Source organism: Rhipicephalus microplus, chromosome 7 (assembly GCF_043290135.1).
Source record: "Rhipicephalus microplus isolate Deutch F79 chromosome 7, USDA_Rmic, whole genome shotgun sequence".
Lineage (NCBI taxonomy): Eukaryota > Metazoa > Arthropoda > Arachnida > Ixodida > Ixodidae > Rhipicephalus > Rhipicephalus microplus.
Window position 1 is genome coordinate 77,287,685 of NC_134706.1, and position 21,003 is coordinate 77,308,687.

The following is a 21,003-nucleotide window of genomic DNA, read 5'->3' on the forward strand; positions in this document are numbered from 1 at the left end:
GTCAGTTTTTATTATACTATGCGCTAAATGCACGTACACAGTGCGCTTATTCGTATAATTTTACTTAGCCAGACAAGTCTGCAATCGTGTTCACTTTTAAGAAAATATCTTGATTGATATGTTGGGTTTAATGTCCCAAAGCGACCATATTATTATGAGACTCCCCGTAGTGGAGGGCTCCGCAATTTTCGACCACATGAGGTTCATTATTATGCACCTGAATCTGAGCACACGGGCCTGTAGTATTTTCGCCTTCTTCGAAAATGCGGGCACCGCCGACGAAATTTAATCCCACGACCTGCGGGTCATCAAAGAAGTACCTTAGCCACTAGACCACCGTGTCGGGACAAAGTGGTTAGACGTAGGAACTTTCCAACTATGCGTGTTAATGTAATATATCCTACCGTTCTTATGTGTGTTTCAAGATGGTACTGCGCCCTTTGATGACGATTGTTTTTGTTAAATAAACCGCGAAACGTCAGTGATGCTACGTCAATTTTGTTGTTGCTCTTTTAGGCACTCATAGAAAAACTAGTTCTTTTATATGTGCTACTTTTGTGGTCTATCATTTCGCAGGAGAGCTGCGTGGGCAGATCGTCGACAGTGACAGCACACATGTTCTTACAGACGTTGAACTGGCCGAGAAAGTGACGAAAGCAATTTTGTATCTTGATCTCAAGGTACGTGAATTGAACAAGCATATACTTTTTAGGAGAATATGAACGCTTATTTGAATTGAATAAATCTTCGCTCCCAGATAAACTATTCACTTTGAGCGAACAGTTTTGAGACTAAATCGTTGGCATCAAATTGTTAATAGATGAGTGTAGGTGCTTCAAGCTATGGCTTTTTTGGGTGCATCAAGGCCCGTAGTGTTAGATTAGTACAAAATGCGTACGCTAGTTTTCAATGTAAAAGGTTATATTTTAGTGGTTTGTTTATTTTATTCATTCTAAAATACTCTTATAACGAGCAATTTTCAGCGCAAAGCAGTCTTAAAAATTGTCGTTTTACGAAATGTCGATTTTCCATTACTTAATAATAGGACTCCTAATTCGAAGCTGATCAAGAGATCACTAAATTATGCTTGAATTTTAGCCACCTTTCTTAGCTCATTTCATATGCCACGTAACTTCGATTGAAGGTGCATGACTATGTCGAAGCAAATTAATCAGGTATGATAGAGCAGGTGGTACATGCTAGATTCAACGCAATATTTTAGAAGCCAAGTGTGCACATTTATGCATGTGTGTACATGATATTTCACATGCCCACCAAGAATGCCACTGGGTACCACGCGATATCCTCCTCTGTAAAGGCTTCACCAGGGTGGAGGAGTGCTTGCTTCTCCATTTCTTCACCAATACAGTACTGTGCCCGGGAGTACTGAAGCATTTCTATTCGGCCTTATCGGGCGCGTGCTGCACTGTGCGGAGAAGTCTTGTGACACATATCAAGTATTGTGGACATGCCCCTCAAATTCCATCTACCCCCCCTTCACAACACGCGAGTGAACTGCGAAGCTGTGCTGATCAGCTTCTCTGACTTCCAAGCCCAACAGGCGTTAGGGGTTAGAGCCCAAGGCGCCACGGCAGCTGTAAGGATACCGGACTGGGGATCCCTTCTAGGGTTTATCAAAGGCGGGCCCTTTAGACTCGCCTTATTCATACCTCTCACTGTAAATATATCAACAAATGTTTTTCACCACCACCACTCATCGATGGTTATTAAAATGGGTTGGTGGGGTCATCTGCCATAAAAAACCTTATCATGTAGCCCTTCGCAAAAACCTCATGCAGTTATTAGGGGCTAAGCTTCTTAAGGCGTGGCTCTGTCAATGCTCCGTCGCTGCCCTACGTAGCGACCGGGATGGGAGATGGCGGTACTTAGTGTTCGTTACATGAACGCATGAATGAATGCATGAACAGATGAACAGACAGACTAGCAGATAGACAGACCAATGGACGGACGCGTGGAGTGGGTATGTGTCACAGGGGAAGCAAAATGGCGGTACTTGGAGTGTTACTTAGATGGACGCGTGGACAGAGGGACAAACGCATGGATGGACGCACAGATGGTCGCGCGGACGTACGGAAGCAAGAACGAATGGACGGACGGAAGCATTGATGGGCTGACGGACGCTTCGCCCCACTCATCATCATTCACTCCGTGAATATGCTGCGATATTTTTTCTCGTATATTTCTTCGGTACTTGGTATAGAGGGTGCCAGCGGACACTCGATTCCAAAGAGTCCAAGAGCTTCACCAACATGTCGTGAATCGCAGCATGACTGATCGCATGTCAACGCTGTTGATAACGGAAAAAGGAGAGGGAGAGGTAAAGAAAAGCTGTAGTTTACATCAGCTGAACCGGCCCACGTGTGATGACTGCTTAGATCCTGCTCGTTCGATAAAAGTGGACAAAGTTCAAAAGGGTCAATAAATTGGAGAATGTGGGATAAATCCGAATATTCAAAATCTTTACGCGTACAAGTTTATCGAATATTTTTTTTGTACTTATGCGAAGGCACAGAGCCCTATTTATGACATAGGACACATCCATGACGAATGCAGCATTCCTCCTCTGTAATCCCGCTCAAAAGCACGCCGAAAAAAAAAAAGTCGCATAAAGCTGTACATACCAGCGCCTGCCGCTAAGTGACTAAATAAGGTGATGCAACAGTGCCACTGGGTCCAATCACACCTTGGCAGAAGCGTGACGTCGTGCCTGTGACGCATCAGCGAAAATTCTTTACCCCTCAAACTTCTCTAGAAAACGTTCCACTGAGGCATTTATTTCTCTGCATCGATGCTCACAGCGGCGTGACCAAATTGCCTGCAGGTATAAATGTAGCTAGCATTTCTGTAAAGCAGGGCCTATAAATAGACACCTAATAGCTATAAATAGGTGGCTGTGAGGCGAAAGAATTGCGCAAGTTTACTGCGATACCGACTGACTCTGCGGGCTGGCTTTCTACACTCAGTTACTGTTAATGGCTAGTGGTTATCTTATCTTGACTTACATGCCGTGTCAATGCCATATCTTCGTCTAAATTTTGACTGTTATGTCCTTAACACATGAGTGTTCTCTGGCCCACTTTGTTATCTCCTTTCGCATTCAACGTTTTACTTTAAATTTTCCTTTCAATGACTTCCCATTTTCCGTTCCGCCCGCCCTGATATACGGTGGAGTAGTGGCTAAGGTTTTCAGCGGCAGACCGGCTGCTGAAGCAGGATTGAATTCCGGCTGCGGCGGCTGCATTCTTGATGGAGGCGAAAATGCTGCGGGGCCATGGGCTCATCTTTGGGTGCACGGTAAAGAACCCCAGTTGGTCGATATTTCCAAAGCCCACCCCTACGGCGTCTCTCATAACCGTATAGTAGTTTTGGGATGTTAATCCTCGAATATCTAGCTAAATATCCGCCACGTTTCTGCTCCGTAGGTAAGGACCCGTGAGATGCAGCTGCAAAATTCAGCTAATTCACTTGAGGATAGTAGTTAATTGCAAATCTTCCTTCGAAAATGCCCGCCAAAAGCGCCATACCCCATTATTTAGTAATGTTTGTATGCTCTACAAAAACACGATCTTGTTCAGGGTCTATTAGCAATGGGTCCTGTGTCTGGTTTCACGGATGCCGCATCATTCAAGTACCTGGACCAGTCTTTCTTCAGAGAGTGCCCCGTCGGAGACCCGAGGGAAGCAGTCTTCGTTGTTGTCTACACGTCGGGCACCACGGGACTTCCGAAGGGCGTCGAGCTCACTCACCATAGCTTTGTAGCCAACTTCTGCATATCAAAGTACGTAGTCTTATGAGTGAATGTCTAACGATAAGCTTGTACCGCCGTTACATTTGTGTGACCGCATAAAGTTTTGCATATGGTAAAGAGCCGAGAAGCCATGCTAGTACACTCTTGAAGAATGCAGTTGGGCAGAGAGAATAACGTCAAAAATGGCGTGAACTGTACAGTGCGCATGGCGGATGAGCTTAGTTTTTTTCAGACACGCAAACTGACGACAATAAAGAGGGCGAATGAGCATGCTTCATCGTATAACCCCAATATAGTGCTCTTCATGTGCTTGCGCTTGGCGCTTTCCTTGATAATACGCTTGGCGCACATGAGCTAGCGTATGCACGACAACAACACTGCAGTCGATATTGTAAGAAAGCATACAGTCATTATGAATGTCTTGGAAGCTTCAGACGATTGTTTTTGTTGGTCATCTCGTTTCGTTGCTGCAATTGGTTGGCTTGCACCTTTGTGAAAAAAAAATCCCATTAGCTGCGACCAAGGTTTGTCATGTTGTCACCTAGACTTACGACATTCCAGCAGAAGCTATTACTGCACTTTCCCCATACTTTCGTCAGTGGAGACGTAGACCTTCAAATAGTTTCTTCTAAGGGAGACACGTTCAAGATTACTCTTATCTCTGAAACAGCCAGAAAATGCCATGGGATCTACAGCGATGTTCACGTTCTTCCAAAATAGGAACGAAAGCTCGTTTCTAATTTATTTATTTATTTATTAGAATACCCTCAGGGACCGTAGGGCCTTACAGAGGGGGTGGGTACAACATTTATAACACACAAGAAAAAAAGACAAAATAAAGAAACAAGTGTCAGATGCGCAAATCGGGAAGGCAACATAAGTCGACTAAAAATGTATAAGAATTCAAGCACATACAAGACAAAGATAGATAATAGAAACTGCGTATAGTTACAAGCATTGCTGAGAAATTGCAGTCTTGAATAACAAAGGGTCTGTTATTGTTACAACGGAAGAGGGAAGGTGGTTCCAATCGGCGGCTGTTTTCGGTAAGAAGGCTGCTGAAAAGAATTTGGTGCGGCAAAACGGAATGGCAACCCTATGCTGATGATCAATGCGCGATGAGATTACGATAATTTCTTCGTAATGTTGAATTGAACTCACTGAGCAGGTTCTTTTATTAGGAAATGAACGCGTTCCTGTTACATTTCAAACATTGAAACGTGTCGCTGCAATAATGTTATATTTGCATTTTTTTATCCTCTTGTGGATTACCCTGAGCTGTACTAATGATACAAACAGCAAACCCACATCGGAATACGGATGTCATAGGAACGTGAACATCAGCAATAAGAATTGCCTGTTCGTGCGGCCACCTTACGTGTCGATGACCCTGGTTGTGCTAAAGTTGATGCGATGGTCCATCTCTTTCCTATGTTCGCCGAGAGCGTTTCGCGCAGAGTTGAAGCTACTTACGTCATTTCTTCTGTAGGGCAGTTAAGCCCTTAACTGCTTCGGACGAACAGAGCTCGTCCTGCCTCAACTGTCACCAAACTTTTTTGGACGAATAGAACTTGTCCAAGCGGAATAAGTACTCCTTTCTAGTTAGTGTTCAGGCGGAGAGCGCGCACATACGACTCACATTGCGTGTCATCTTCAAGATGGCAGCATTTTAGCGAGAATTTCTTTTTACCGTGTGGCATGAGCCTGGTTTTCGTATGAAAAAACGGCGTACAGTGGCGGTGACCCATGCATAGCAGGCACATAAACACGAAAGAAACGCTATTCATTTTTGTCATCTTCTTTTTGTGATGATGATTACAGTACAGATATTTATCGTGTGCCAACTAATAAAGACCGTGATTACGGTGAATTGAGCAGTTGCTCCGGTAATCATAAAAACGACTAGGACAAAAACGCGGCAAGTGGCCGCCAGTTAAGCCGCCTTGCGTCACTACCCTTTGAATATTGTCCACGTAGCCCCGAAGCTTCTCGAGTGAAATACCCCAAAGGTTCTTAGCCTACAGAAGTGAAAAAATATGTGGCGTCTGTAACTCTTTGGCTTATAAGGTTTTAAAATTTTATTTGCAGCAATTAGCTGGTTTTCTATGTATTGTCCAGAAATAATATTTAGTCATATATATTCACTGAGCATGTGGTGAAAATATTTTTCAACATTGACTAGCTGCTTTTTAGTGCAATCAGATTCTAAATTAGAAATAAAATTAGGCGCTTTTTAATGAAAAATGTTTATACGAACGAGCAGTTGAGGAGTAACGCAATAATGATTTCCGAAAACACGTTAACAGCGGCGGAGGCAGCTCGATCAGCAGACCGCGTGAGCCTGTTCCGCATAAGCGATTGTTACAAGATATGTGTACTATATTTCTTTGAAATTTATTTAAACAACATATACGTATTGAGGAACACTATCTGACATGTGGCTGCGCATTGAGTCTGCTGATTGTCAAGCTCGAATCATTTTCTCTCGTACATATTCGGCTATCACAAACAAGTGCGACGGGCAAACGTGACAAACCTTCTTTTTCAGGCCTTGTATGTCATCAGATGAAACGGATACTGTGCTCGCTTCAGCTCCTATCGCCCACCTGTCTGGACTGCTGCTCGGATTGATGGCTGTTCTCGATGGATCAGTCTGCGTCCTTGCGCAGCCAGGCCTCAGCCTTCAAGAAATCACTAAACTTGCTGATGAACATAATGTAAGTTATTCGTTAAGTATTTCGGTATGATTCTTTATTCCAGACATGCGAAGGCTTATTATGGCTTGACGATTGCAAGAAAAAAATTTCGCATATCTCACGCACCTTGCAAATCGACGTTATGCGATGCCTGCCGATATGAGGACGTTAGATACATGCACTACCAGCATAAGTAAAGAAGACTGAAATGTTTCATTAGCACGTGTTGGTGGTTACGTGTGCACACATAACGAATACGTATGCATCTCTGACGTATCTGTGGCGTCAATGTGTCGATGGGTCACTGTGAAATGTGAGCACCAGGAGCAGAAGTATAGTTGTTTCTGCGACCGTCCGTTAATGGAGTGATGAGGGGTCCCTGTACACTAAAGAACTAGGTAATTTAAATTGACACCTCTTATAAAGAAGTTGTCTATGACATATGCGTTCCTCGTAGTGGTCACGAAATTTTCAAAGGCTATGTCTACATAGACAACGTCTTACACTAATGGTGTGAATCAGGTCAGGTTGTGGTTTAAAATATCCACAATAACGATGTCAGCGACAATGAGAAGTGGTACGCTTATATGCCTTGCTTGTGCAAGCAAGTATGGCGGCCCTCCATGGATGCTGCTATAAAAAAAAGCTTTAGTGGATGGCGCTTTACTGCAATTGCCGTTACAGGTTGAGGGATCAAATCTTGACTGCGGCGACTACATTTTCGATGGAGGCGAAATTGTTGTGAGCCCGTGTGCTCCTATGGGTACCCGTTAAAGAGCCCCAGGTGGTAGAAATTTCCGGAGCCTTTCACTACGGCGTCTCTTAAGCATGAGGTGGTTTTCGAAAATATAAATCCTTGTTATTAATCAGTCAATACGATTGCTGTTATCTCAACGTGACGGGTGTATGATAAAAATACATATGTACTGTTTATAAGATTGCATAGCTAGGACTGCAACCATAGTTAACGTTTTACGAACATTGCGGTATAATTGACAACCAATTCCGAGAACTACGACGTATACTACGATTAGACTATTTTTGAAGGCTGTAGCCCGTATACCCTGTGTATAAACATGCATCAATTTACATGAATGCGGTATTTTTTGCTGGTTAGATGTAACAGCGGTTTTATTATGTTAAAATTTCTGAATATTCGTTCGAAATGAGGTGGTGTAGCATTTCAGGCATATATCTTGAAACAATTTGCCGTACTATTCAAAATTAGTTGAAGTAGTGTTCGATAAGTATTTGTAATCGATTAGGCTTAATGACTATTCACTTCAGTTCTAAATTGCACTCTTCGCACATCACTTAGTAGAGGTGGCAGACATTTTCGGTGTCTCTCATAATCATATCGCAATTTTGGGACATTAAAGTCTAACAAATATTATTATTTTAACTAATGCTTTGTACAATTTCTATTATACTATCTTCAGCCATTTAAATATGATACAATTGTATTAGGCCGTTGTCGAAAGAAAACATTCGCTAGATAAAGGAGACGAGATTACGACGTCTCTACACTGTAATATGAAATACGTATTCACGCGATAGATGATGAAAAATTCCATGAGTCGATATAGCTTTGCCTGCTTTTGTATATCGCCCATCAGTAAGAACCTTACTGATCACCTCAATGATCATCACCTCTACGGTGGTGTTAGTGGTAAACATTTCATCTCCCTTTGAAGAAAGTCTTTGTGTCGCATTACCGTCACTGCACACTCTTCCATGCAGATTACGTCTATGTTCTCATTTCCGACGCGACTTCAGACTTTAGCAGAAGAGATGCTCCGTGACGGAAAGCAGATCAGGAGCATTCGTCGCATCGGCGTGGCCGGTGGTGTACTTTCACAAGCAACGTATGATGCGGCCTTCAAGGCATTCGAGAATCTCGACAGCTTGGTCATCATGTACACTATGACGGAGAGCGGTGGCATCGTCTGTTCAACTTCTCTGCACGAGGCGATAGGAATTGGCATGGGATTTCCAGGGGCCATGGTTGAAATCAAGGTATTTGTATAACAGTTTGTTTTTTTTTTGCAGTACTAACCATGTAAGCAGGAACAACTAGAATTTTGCAGTTTTGAAACTTGGTTCACGAGAACTATTTTCGTATTTTTGTATATTTATGAAAGGAACTACCACCAACTCTAAAGGAAACAATATCTCGATAAAACACTCAAAATATTCTCATTTTGTTGGGAACGTACCTAGCCCAGCTGCATTTTGTTTGTGGTAGAATTTGTGTATGTCAAAAGGATTGTGGTGCACACAAGCTAGATAATTTTTAACGCTCTTGTGTAAAGAGCTCCTTTCGCAGAAATTCCGGCGTCGGCAATGTTGGTTGTGAGCGAAAAAATATCTTCTGCGTGACCGAAAATTGATAGATACCAATGAAATAAATACTATTAAGTAATTCCGGGTCTGTGTTAGAAATCAAACTCGGGTCGTTTGCGTGTCCAACGGGTGTTCTACGACACAGCCACACGTCTGCTTGCGAATATGATGGAAATAACTGCTTCTGCTTGAAAATGCAGTGATAGTAACTTTCATGCGGAGGGAGGGAGGCTTTATGCGCGCACTTATCCTGTGGTGGGGGGGAGAATCTCGCACCTTTGCTTTGATCGGAATGATTGCGTTTAGTTGCCGGAAGCACAAAGATCACTTCCCTTGCTGGACAGGTTATGTTTGCGAAAAGAGCGTGCTTTTCAAACACAACGAAGTAACAACTGGGACAGTTGTCAGTGCGTACTCATATCTGTACCAATGATTACGTTTCTGCATTTTTTTGTTTAAATGGCGCGTTGAGTGTCAATCTGTAAACATTGTTAGTTAGCTGTCATCCTGTGTGTGTTGTTTTCGTGCTTTTTTTGTGCGTGAACAGCACGCTGCACGTTTAGATGCGCTTGCCGTTCTCAGTGTTACATGCCAAGTTTTTGATGTAGAATTTACTGCTTCGCCCTTGCGGTGAAACTGTGACTTTCTCTTGCTTGAGCAAAACAAGGTACTGCTACGTGGATGAATGGATGGATGAAATAACTTTATTGAGACTTTCGGAACGCCCTCCATCTCATAGCGGGTCGTTTTCATGTCGGAACAGAAAGACAAAGTCTTTCTACTGCATCGCGTCCGAAGAAAAAAAAAAGTAGGGTTACGCTAGTCTTTCCACAGGACCAAAAGAAATGTTCTTTTCCAGCTTTCTTCCTTGCACTCGTTGTGCAAGGCGCCCGCAGGGGTGTCTGCGCAAGCAGGTGTTTTGTGAGTGGTGTTACCACCGACCTGAGCCTATGGGTGGGGGGAGGGGGGGGGAATCGACTTTTTTTCTCTTAGCTGTGCATGTCATTGCAATGTCTGGGGAAAGGAGATGGGGAGGAGGGGTGACTTACTCTGGGTGATTGGGTGATTGGACTTCTAAGGCCTCTTGGTAAATGCAACGCACCCTTTTAGCACCGGCTTGGCGTCTTTTCCGATCTTTCGCTGATAATCGATTTTTGTAGTGTCGTCTTTTCCATTTATTTCCTTGTTTCCTGGCGGCAAGGGATATCTTTTGAGGTTTTAAGTCAGATTTCGTTATAGTATTGGCGTGCTGCTGGCTTTGTGCAGACCTGCTCACATGTTCTGCCACGTTGTAGGCACTGTTGCCAAACGAACAACCTTTTCCATGGAAAAAAACTAATTACCCATGAATCGCCCCGCAAGAATTGGCGCACAGATGCAAGTACACATCCCCCCCACAAAGAAAAATAAACATAACTCATTCTCCAAGTACCACATTAGTCATTGTGCGTATCCTGACAAGAATGCTCGAAACATATCACCACTCCTTGCACCCAGGCACCTCACTGAGACAATCGGAAATAGCTACAAGGCCACGAAGATGGCCACTGGGTACTTTCTGGTGGAGGTCAAGGGCGAGACTCCGTATGACAAGTTCACTGACCTTGTAGCGTTTGAGGAGAAGCCAGGAACCCTCACTGCTCTCCGAGCATGAACACCGTCGAATAAGATTTGTCAGACGACAACTTAGTGAGAACTTAGTGGATCTTTCGGATGAGGTACTTCTAGGTAGCGGATATGCACATTGAACAACTATGTGATATATAAAACTATGATTTTTCCTGTAGTTCAATTCAGTATATTATAGAGTGATTATTAGCGTAGACAAGAATACAATGTTTTTTTTTCATCATCGTCTTAGTTGTCAGTGTTTCGCAATTATGTCTTATGAATGTGAGAAACACCAATGTTTTCCAGGTGAGGACTCCGACAATATTACGTTTCATTTTTGAGCTTCTTGTTAGAAGTTATCTGCCTATGTATATGCTTGATTGTGTGTGGTTTGTAACAGATACATCTTTTTCAATGAATAAATTTCGACAAAGAAAAGTTTTTTTCGACAGGGTGGTGCCATCAATTTCTAGTTGTGGTATATTTGTTGAAAGTGACCGTGCTAACTAACTTGCAAGAATGTCCATGATCAGGAAATATTCATAAATTATAGAGCCCAGATTAGGATAAACCCCCTGGCACACGCAGGTGGTGAACCCTGTGAGTAGAGTCAAGCTGGGTCCAAATGAGCCAGGCGAAATCTGCTTCCGTATACCGACAGTGATGCGTGGCTATTACAAACGACCAAAAGAGACCGCGGAATTCTTTGAAGGAAATGGCTGGTGTCGGTCAGGTGAGTGGCAGTTTCAGGCACATTAAAGAGACACTAAACATAAGCAATGACTTGGTATAGATTTATGAACTGTTAATAGTGATAAACTGCAGTTGATGAATATATGTCACTATAAAAAGTTCGTTATCAGCGGAGAAAAGCTCCGTATGTGACGTCAGAAGTTCAAGAACGCATTTTTCGCAATTTCTCGACACTGGTACGACAAAATTGGCTGAAACTTCCTGTGCCAGGTGATTGGAACCCGCAGATGACTACGTACTTCATTTTTATTGATTGGAAGCTGCGTAAGAACTAGTAAACTCCTTCAAAATCTATGACATCGTGGTGTTCGGTGCGAGACCGAAAGTTGATACTCCACCCGCATTTTTTTCGCGCGTTTTCTGTAGGGAGCCTTCATGTGCGCGCGGCTCCGTGTTTTAGGGTGGTGACAACTTCGATCATGGTTGCTTACTCTGGCTAAACCGGCCGCCATATTTCACGAGCCGACATGTTGGTTCTGAGTGGTCGCTCATTTAGATTAAAGGCAGCGTGGGTTTCAACAAGACGGGGGTAGGTTTTTTTTAACTATATAGCAAGGTATGAAGCCCAAAGGGTTGTATTTTGATGTTATCCGCGGTTTTGTAGAAGAGAAAAGACATGTTCGTGGCTCTAGTTTGTTTAAAATACTGTTAAAACAGTTCGTTTCTCCCACCTGTTAGACCAATGCACCGCTTTGGTGGAGTGAGGATATTTAGGGAGCCTTTATATGCGAGGGGGAGAAACTCGATGTCACTGTGAATGGACTTCAATACTTGCGCGACATTGCTAAAGCAAGTTCACCACAGCACCGCAGACACCTCAAATGCCTTCTAGTGGAAAGCTTGAAACCGCGCTGTTTACATGCTGGTACCCATATTGACAGGGAAGGCAGATCAAACAACTGGGCCGTTCGCGATGTTTTCTGTAAACCGCATAACTCCGCTTGCTCGTTTCTCGTACCTGAAATGTTGCTTTTGTCCATAATGTATATTCCTGCACTAAGTTTACTTCCTTCGAACGATTTTGTACATTGGACTGCTTAAAAACCTTACAAGCTGTAAGCATTTCTCGAAAACAGTAAGGCACTCAATCAAATTACACCAACCCTTACCCCACAAATGTCTGCATATTAGGCTAGAAGAAAACAAAGGGGAGCAACAAGGGACAAACCAAAATTTTTCAGGTCACGTTTTATTGCAAACTGCATGCAACCGGCATGTGGCCTCATTTCTTCAAACCGTCCTGTCTCCATTGCTAAAAGCTTGTGTCGTCGCAGTGGGCCTACAATAAAGCAAGAGGACGCAAAGTCGTACACGGCACCGACCACGTAATGGAGTCTATACTAATTTTCTCTACAAGCACTAAATAAAAATTGAGTTTACGATATCAAATCATCCGTGTGGCTGGTTACGAAACAAATGCAGCACAGATGGCATATTTGAGTTACGGGCCAACAACCAACTTGCTTAGTGCACATATACTGCACCATTCAGGACCGACAGACAGACAGAAAACAGACGGACACAAACAGTAAATCTGTCGCACTCTATGATAAAGAGAAATCCTTTTTGTAATAATTGAGCGTGTTTCGGTGTAGTTGTGCGTGTCATTGAAGGGCAGAATGAATACCCCATGGCAAGCCGCACAAAATTTAGTTGTGTTGCAACTGTGCAAGACTACGAGAGTCTAAGGAGAACGCGTTCGTCGGCTCGTCTGTCTACCTCTCCTAATGTCTTTCCAAAGCAACCGAGGTGAAATTGCAGGAACACGAACATCTGCAAGCAAAAGAAGATGTGAACGCGAGCGTCTCTAGATGTTTCACGGGCCTGGTGTTTCCCGCAACGAATGCGGTGACGGCTTCGGAAATCGATAAAGCACAGGTAGTGAATGCGTGCAGGACCATTCACTCGACTAGTCATATCATTCGGTTGGTGAACTGTGCTTCGACTACTGGAATAAACAAGCATACTAAACCAGCTTTCGCTCGCATAGCCCGGCGTAGCCAAACGAAGCCCGATTCATTTTTAAACTGTGCACGTTGTCGTGTTTTTTTTTTCCCTCAAACTGCATTTCATCTCATGGCTAAGTCAGCCCTTTCAAGAAGTGTGCGGCAATATACTCAGCGCACTCGAAATACAACGCGTACTAACCTCACAAACACGGGGAAGTGATCGGCTCCAAGCAAACTCACTTCACTCGTTTAATCTAGGGTTTCCATTGAATAGCGCAAGACGGGAAGTGTCATTGTGGCACGCAGCACCCTGGTACTTACACTTCAAAGTCATTGCAGGTGCGCTCAGCGCAAAGCTGGTGTCGTAGTGGAAGCTACGTGTACGGTGTTGCCAAATGTAGCTCATACCGCAGCTTGCTCGCCCGCGCCATCATGCAGCTGTTGAAGTGCGACGCAGCAGGAACGGCTGGCCGCAAGAACCAACATGGCGCTAGTTTCCATGAAAAGCAGGACTGGCAACAATGTGTTTTAGCAGACGGCGGCAAGTCAAGACAAGTCAAGTTTATTAAATATTTCATTTGAGTTACAAGGTTAGTGGTGGGTCAAAGGCTGACACCACCCTAAAACACGGAGACGCGTGCACATGAAGGCTTCCTAGTTTTTTAGCTTACCAAGTGTCATGTCTTGGTAACAGTGGTGTTTATGCGGTTTTAGAAATGTACCTTATTATTGAGCGAAAATAATTTAGCTGTTTAGTGGCCTGTTATGTCGATGCATATTTTCTTTGCAAAGCGGTGCCTCGACTATCAGTCCTCGCGTCACTCTAATATATCAAAACAGTGGCACACATGTTGGATTGTTCGCCGATTTCTCTATAGTAAGAGAATGCCGTCTGTTTATGAAAAGTGTTTAATGATTTCAAGCACAACGCACTCAACTATGACAGAGCAGTGAGTCATCCCAGATGTACAGTAAACATACAAATACTGTCTAAAGCACAAAAAGCATCGCCGTGTAGGTGAACAGTCATTCGATCGTGTGATCCTGGCCTGTGTTATATTGCTCCAAAGATGGATTAATCAGTTTTTTTTTTTCAAACTCAGCAACCCATTTCTGATCAGTTAGGTCCATCCAAAAAACCACAACGCATCTGTCCGTCAATTTCGAATGACAGTCATGCTCGTTCGATTTTTCACTTGAACCGTTAGTACGTTTTCTCGGATAACTCAACCACGTGCATTAAAAGGTCAAGGTTCGTCATAATACCTAAAACACTGTTTTGTGAAGGAGCAATCTTGCGATCTCTAGAGAAAGATTAGGCCATTCATGTTCATGACCGAAAACCAGTGCCAGAAAGATGAGTCATTACTCAGTTATCCAAAATGCGCGAGAGGTGCTTAACATGTATATTTAAAAACTCATAGTGCCTTTCCTCCGATTTTTTTCAGGTGACATTGGTTATTACGACGAGTACGGGCGTTTCTATTTCGTCCAGAGGCTGAAAGAGATGATAAAATGCATGGAAAACCAAGTTGTTCCTGCTGAGCTTGAGCAATTGCTGCTTCAGGAGCACTCCGAAGACATTGCCGAAGTGACAGTGGTGGGGCTACCGCACCCTTTATACGGAGAAGCACCAGCGGCTGCGGTAGTGCCCCGGGGCAAATACATGTGTCACAAGGCCGCGGGGCCCTTGGCTGATAAGATTAAGGCTACCATTGCAGGTGCAGTTCCGCTTTTATGCCAATAGTGTTTCTTTATATATTTTGAATACTGCTCGTCTCTTTCCGAGACGAGCAGAGATGGGCATACAAGTTTGACATACAGCTACAAAAATCATATCGAGACTCGACGAATTTCTGTCGTCGTGTTCATGTCTTGTATGTATGTATGTATGTATGTATGTATGTATGTATGTATGTATGTATATGCGTATGTATGTATGTATGTATGTATGTATGTATGTATGTATGTATGTATGTATGTATGTATGTATGTATGTATGTATGTATGTATGTATGTATGTATGTATGTATGTATGTATGTATGTATGTATGTATGTGCATATGTACATACGTAGGTAGGTAGGTAGGTAATACATGTAGGTAGCTAAGACAGGTAGGTAGGTAAAGCCACTAACAAAAATAAATTGGTCGAAGGAATTTGCGACCTGTGCTGTTGAGATTTCAATCTGTGACTCCTACCTCCGCAGCCTACCGCTTTAGAAAGCTCTGCCATGTGCCACTGGGTACTTAGAATGGTAACAGTGAGCATTTACCGCTGCTGGTACGCAGATCTCGGAAGCGCTTCGGCACGTTCAGTACCACCCTCCAGGTGGTACTAAGGATGCCTTTTAAAGCAACGCTACTAGATCTTGTTTCAGCTGTTTTTGAGAGGTCCGTGGAAGAGAGGCCGATTTTTGTACCAATTCGCAATGTGCGACGCCGGACAAGCAATGCTTCGAACGCCATATGCCGAAGAAGGCGCTGAGGGACACCCCACGCGTCGCTATGTCCAGTGAGGAGGCGCTGGCCTAGTCGACATCCGCTGATCAAACAGGAAGAAGTAATAACTGAGCCAGCTGTATATGTGCGCGTGTTCTGTGTTTACCTGTGCATTCTTATCAGGCGTCATTCTTTGGGATCGAGCTGCGGGCTGGCCCCGCCGCGGTGGTCTAGTGCCTAAGGTACTCGGCTGCTGACCCGCAGGTCTCGGGTTCAAATCCCGGCTACGGCGGCTGCATTTCCGATGGAGGCGGAAATGTCGTAGACCTATGTGCTCAGATTTGGGTGCACGTTAAAACAAACCAGAACAATAAACATAGCCGCCAGTGCGCTCGAAGCTCGCAGGCACGAAGACTACGCAAATTAGTGTACATACCGTCATTCTCTTGGTGGTGGAACGATGACAGCGCCAGAGTCCCTCTAGTTGGTTTCAGGAAGTTATGCTTCGCAAGATTTCGTTCTATTATAAAAGCACGTGAATCTTGTGCCCTCCCAATATAATGAACATAAAACCTGTGCGTGTTTCCCGGCCAGGGAGAAAGGCGTGCAGAAGCAATGGAGGTTACAGTTACGAGAGCGAGTGATTGGAGGGAAATCGTGGTAGCTAGAAAATGTTGCAGCGTTTTATTAGTTTATATTTGCTGCGGCTGAGCTATATTTGCCACAGCTGAGCAATTCTACACTATCTTTTCGCAGAAAAACTGGCTATCCACAAGCACCTTTACGGAGGCGTCTTTCTGTTCGACTCCTTGCCGAAGACAGAAACGGCAAAAGTAAACCGAACAGCAATAGTGAAACAGTGTGCTCATAAAGTAAGTTTGTAATAAATAAAGAAGTTGCAGTATTTCAAACACACGTGTTCAAATTTTCATGGTGTTTCCTTTACTAAGGAGACCATACTGCTGGCTTATACTGTCGAGCGCATAGTCGTTGCTCAAACTCCGAGCACATTCTTACAAATTTATCGAACTCGTGAAGACAGAGCAAGGATGTATAGAATATCTGATAAACAGTCATGTGATTATTTTTCTAAAGTCCAAGGAGCCGCACAGTATGTGGGTGCAATCAACACCAGTTAAGTATTTTCTGCCTCGTCGTGGCCCACACGTGTTTCTCGAAGAGGTGGCATATAGATTCAGCCACAAAGCGAGATGTTGCGTTGTGCTTGCGTTGAATCATAATCATCATTAATATAGTTAGAGCAGTAGCGCTGGTAGTGCCGCCCAGCGGCGAGGCTAGGTGGCCGCACAGAGAAGATTCGGGGCTCTCTTTGGCGTGGGACGGCTGACGCGATTGGTCGTCTTTTCACGGGGATTCGCGAAATACGAAAATGGTGGGCCGTGTCCGGTAAGTGCCTTGTGGTGATTCGATCATTGGGGATGGCATCTTCGCTTAACCTTCTCTTAGTTATTCTGTTTGAGTGTCTTATTGGGATTATTGTATAAGGTTGTTTCTAGCGTGTCACTAGTGAGGTTTTTGATCGGCTGGCGATATTGTTGTTTGTAAAGGTTGTTGAATAAATGTACACGATATATGGATTGATTATAGTGCCTCTCTCTGTACGTGCGTTTCAAGAGCGGCACTCTGGTCCACGACTCCACAACAAGTATTTTATAAATGCTATATTATGGTATTGCTAAACAAAAAATTGAGAGCCCTTAGCTTCACCTTTCAAAGTTAAACGCGATTGTGGATCTGGCCCTTAGTGCGCCCTTCAACTGCAAAGGGCATACCTGATAATGTTTTGTTACATACACACACACGCACACAGTAGATTGTACCAGCGTGCGCGCGCGAATGTAACATACAATTTTTTTTATCTAAAGCAAGATTTGCAAAGCCTCCAAGATACATGTCGCGCTTGCCATCTTGGAGACCATAAAGAGTTTCACAATGCCTCACAGATGGCAGCACATTATCTATCTTTTGCCATTTGCTTGATCAATGCCTCTGGAAAGTCATGATAGGTTTTCCGCGAGATCAACATAGTTTTCTATTTTTAGAGCTATTTGAAAATTCCTGTGTGTTTTTAGCGTTGATGGCTCCACTATCTCGGCCTTTTTCTATATAACTTGAGGCCTCCCAAAGGCGCACACAAATTCCCAAATGAGCTTGTTTTTGTCATGACACCTGCCGAACAAAATGCGTTCACCTCATGATCACCAGCGCGCGCGCTGAACACTGGAACACAAAGCGTACTTTTTTCTTTATACCATGAAATCATCATGAGTAATGGTGAACTAAAAGCGTACATTGTCATGGCTGCTAACGGCAAGCCATTCATATATACCATATATTATTTGGCAGTCTTCAGAGCTCAGCCTCTTTAGCGTATTTTAGTCATCAGTAGCGAGATGGCGCGACGTGTTCACGTCGCGGGAGCTAAAGTTGTCGCTTTTCGCGTATCGTTGAGCGCCGTCTCCGAGGCGCATGGCCTCTCCTGCGCGCACGCTTACCAGACGTGTTATTCGAAAGGGCACAAAGGTCAGTACTCATGCTTCCGCAGCTGCCTTTACGAAAACAGAACGCTGCACATACAGGAATGTGCAACAATTGTGGCAGTTGTTCACGCTCGCCCTGTGTATCTTGTGCGTTCGTTTCGTGTGCCTTTCTGATTGAACAGCCCGCATTAAGGGTTGAGCTGCGTCAGTAGTTATTCCACGTTCATCCTATGTATGCCCATATTATGCGTGCTTACTGCTTGAGGTGCGTTCTGTGTGTTTTGAGCTTCTTGCTTTCCTTCGCCTTATTTCGCAATTTGTTGCCCTAGCTTTAATTCTTTCACTCTTTTAGCTAAACTATGCACAATTAGCGCCCAACTACCTGTGTGGAAACATATTTCACTTTCGTGTTATCATCGTCATCATCATCATTATCATTAGCCTGACTACGTCAACTACAGGACAAAGGCTTCTCCCACGTTCTGCCAGTAAACTCGCTCATGTGCTTACTGCTGCCATTTTATACCCATAAACTTCTTAATCTCATGTGCCCACCTAGCTTTGTGTCTCCCTTTAATACGCTTGCCTTCATAACCAGCGGTTATCCTGTCGACGCGCTATAGCCCGGCCCATGTCCATTTCCAGTTCTTGCATTCAACGATGATTTCTTTAACCCCGGTTTGTTCCCTGATCCAGCCTGCTTTCTTCTCATTTCTTACGATTACACATTCCATTTTTCTTTCGATTGCTCGCTGCGTCGTCCTCATTTAAAGCGGAACCCTCTTTGTAAGTCTCCAGGTCTCTCCTCAGATGCTGAGTACCGGCAAGATTCAGCTGGTATATGCTATAAAATATTATCATCTAACTCCACAAGCCGGAAACAAGCACGTGCTACTTCACTTCTAATAAACCGTATTCGTTCAAAGCAGTCCCCGATCTCGATCGTCTTAATATATTCCTACCTCTTGAGGGATAATGGTAATCTACCTGTCGTAATTTGAGAGTGCTTGTCAGATGTGCTTCGCTCCATTCTAGTTACTTAAACTCTGGTTCGGCTCCGCGGTTATAACCTTTCCTAAGTAGACATAGTGTGTAAGAACTTCTGGTACACAATTACCTATCTTGAAGCGCAATTCTCTTCCGAGGTTGTTGTACATTATTTTTGTTTTCTGCAGATTATCTTTTAGACCTACCTTTTTGCTCTCCTTATCTAACTCTGTGATTACTCGTCCTCTGAGTTACCCTTCCCAATCGAGGCCCCTGAAAATCTCCTGTAAGCACGCGGTAAATAGAATTGGGGTGATTTTAACTCAATGATTTACACCCTTCTTGATTGATACTCTGTTGCTTTCAATAAAAAGCACTGTTGTACCAAAGCTCGCGTTATATCAATGCCTACAAAGAGAAACCAGCCACGTTTTCTTTTTGCCAGATTGCGCAGACATGGTGATTTTTCTAAGTGAACGTACGTTCCAAAAATAAAAAAAAACAGTCGTTATATGGCACTTGCTCACGTATTTCATTTTGTCACACTGTGCCTGCTCAAATAGTTCAAGATGAATATGTTTTATCTAAGCTAAATTACAGTTGCGCTTATACTATAGTCGGTGACTTCAACGTTAACATTAGATAATTTTAGTTCAGTACGTGCAACGGGCTAGCACACGCAAAGCGAGAGAGGAAGCAAGAGTGCGCATGCGCAGGACCTAAGAGAGATGCATGCGTTCGCGCACGCTAGATTGTGACGATTACGTGTACCAACGTTGCACCTGCTACGGCCATTGCATACCTTTCTGGCGGCTCTCGTGAGATCCCGTACTGCCGAAATAAAACAGACGAGATGGCTGATACTGACAACATTACGATTGCCAACAATGTGAGTGTGCATTTTGGTGGATTTTGAACGCAAATAAGTAAGCTGAAGCCAGTAGAAGAACAGGTTCACTGGATCGTGATAACCGCTGTGCCGGAGCACAACGCTGCACGACCAGACAACGTTATTAACGAAGCAGCGACTGAATCAAATGGGGACGCGAAGCACCCCGCTGGAATTTTGGGCGGTGTACGGGGCGTCGTGTGTGTGATCCCTTGGAACTGTGGTGGTTGCTGGATGTGTCTAATCAGAAGATGTCCGAATGATCGTCTGCAAAAGCATTCCAACTGTTAGAAAGTAAAGTTATGGTTTTGTCGTGCATTTGCGTGCATGTGGATGCACGTTTGTGTCCCAAGAAGCTCAAATGATTTTTACTGCACACGGTGCCCTCAACAAAGCAGCTTTTACGGCACGTGAAGGCTAGCGCGTTAAGACATCGCCGTCAATGAGGTTATTCTTGCATTTAGCGTTTAGCGATAGCAGCTCGGTTCTCTTTTTTTGTTCCCTCGTGGTCTTAAAAAGTTCTGAAGCATCTAGTATATGTAAATTGGCAGTAAGCGATCGTCTTTGCCATTTATGTCTCATGCGCTGTTAGTTTACTTAGCCTTAACACATCAAACCACCACTCATCTTCAGAAAACATCGATTTGTCTCATATGCCTCGACTCTCGCGTTGCGTTGACCTATATCGAGTTTTTCAGCCTCTTCCTTTTTAACGAGATTGCGCGAAGCAACACTAAAAGGCAAGTCTGTTGAAGCACAGGCGTAGTACACGCTTTGGGTGTTGCACACGGTTAACTAATGCTGTTGGAGGCAGCCCTAAAAATATCCTACAGAACTCGCAGCACATTGAAAACGTACAACCTTGCGTACAGTGAACTTAATTTCTCGATTATAGACCTTAGGACCTAGCTTCGCCCACTAATCATAAGTCACTTCGAGGAGATTCATGAATCTGCCCCCCCTCCTAAGCCGGCGTTATGATTGAGTAATATCTGTGCTTTTTGCAACAAACTCGGGAACAATTGACAATTGTTTGCGTCAATAAAACTCATACAACAGTTGGC

At 43.8% G+C, this 21,003-nt stretch overlaps 1 protein-coding gene across 3 annotated transcripts in view; it reads left to right on the forward strand.

Moving 5' to 3' along the window:
• LOC119185472 (luciferin 4-monooxygenase) overlaps nt 1–16,473 on the forward strand; it is a 32,062-nt gene extending 15,589 nt beyond the window's left edge. Inside the window, exons 3-9 of one of the 3 annotated variants that reach the window (XM_075869288.1) lie at nt 577–680; nt 3,597–3,799; nt 6,318–6,486; nt 8,242–8,481; nt 11,008–11,152; nt 14,570–14,842; nt 16,319–16,473. In XM_075869288.1, coding sequence (XP_075725403.1) covers nt 577–680; nt 3,597–3,799; nt 6,318–6,486; nt 8,242–8,481; nt 11,008–11,152; nt 14,570–14,842; nt 16,319–16,446 — 1,262 coding nt within the window. In that variant the 3' untranslated portion in view covers nt 16,447–16,473. Of the gene's footprint in view, nt 1–576; nt 681–3,596; nt 3,800–6,317; nt 6,487–8,205; nt 8,482–11,007; nt 11,153–14,569; nt 14,843–16,318 lie in introns of all 3 variants that reach the window. The other 2 variants (XM_075869287.1, XM_075869289.1) reach the window with 2 other exon arrangements.
• The last annotated feature ends 4,530 nt before the right edge of the window (nt 16,474–21,003 follow it).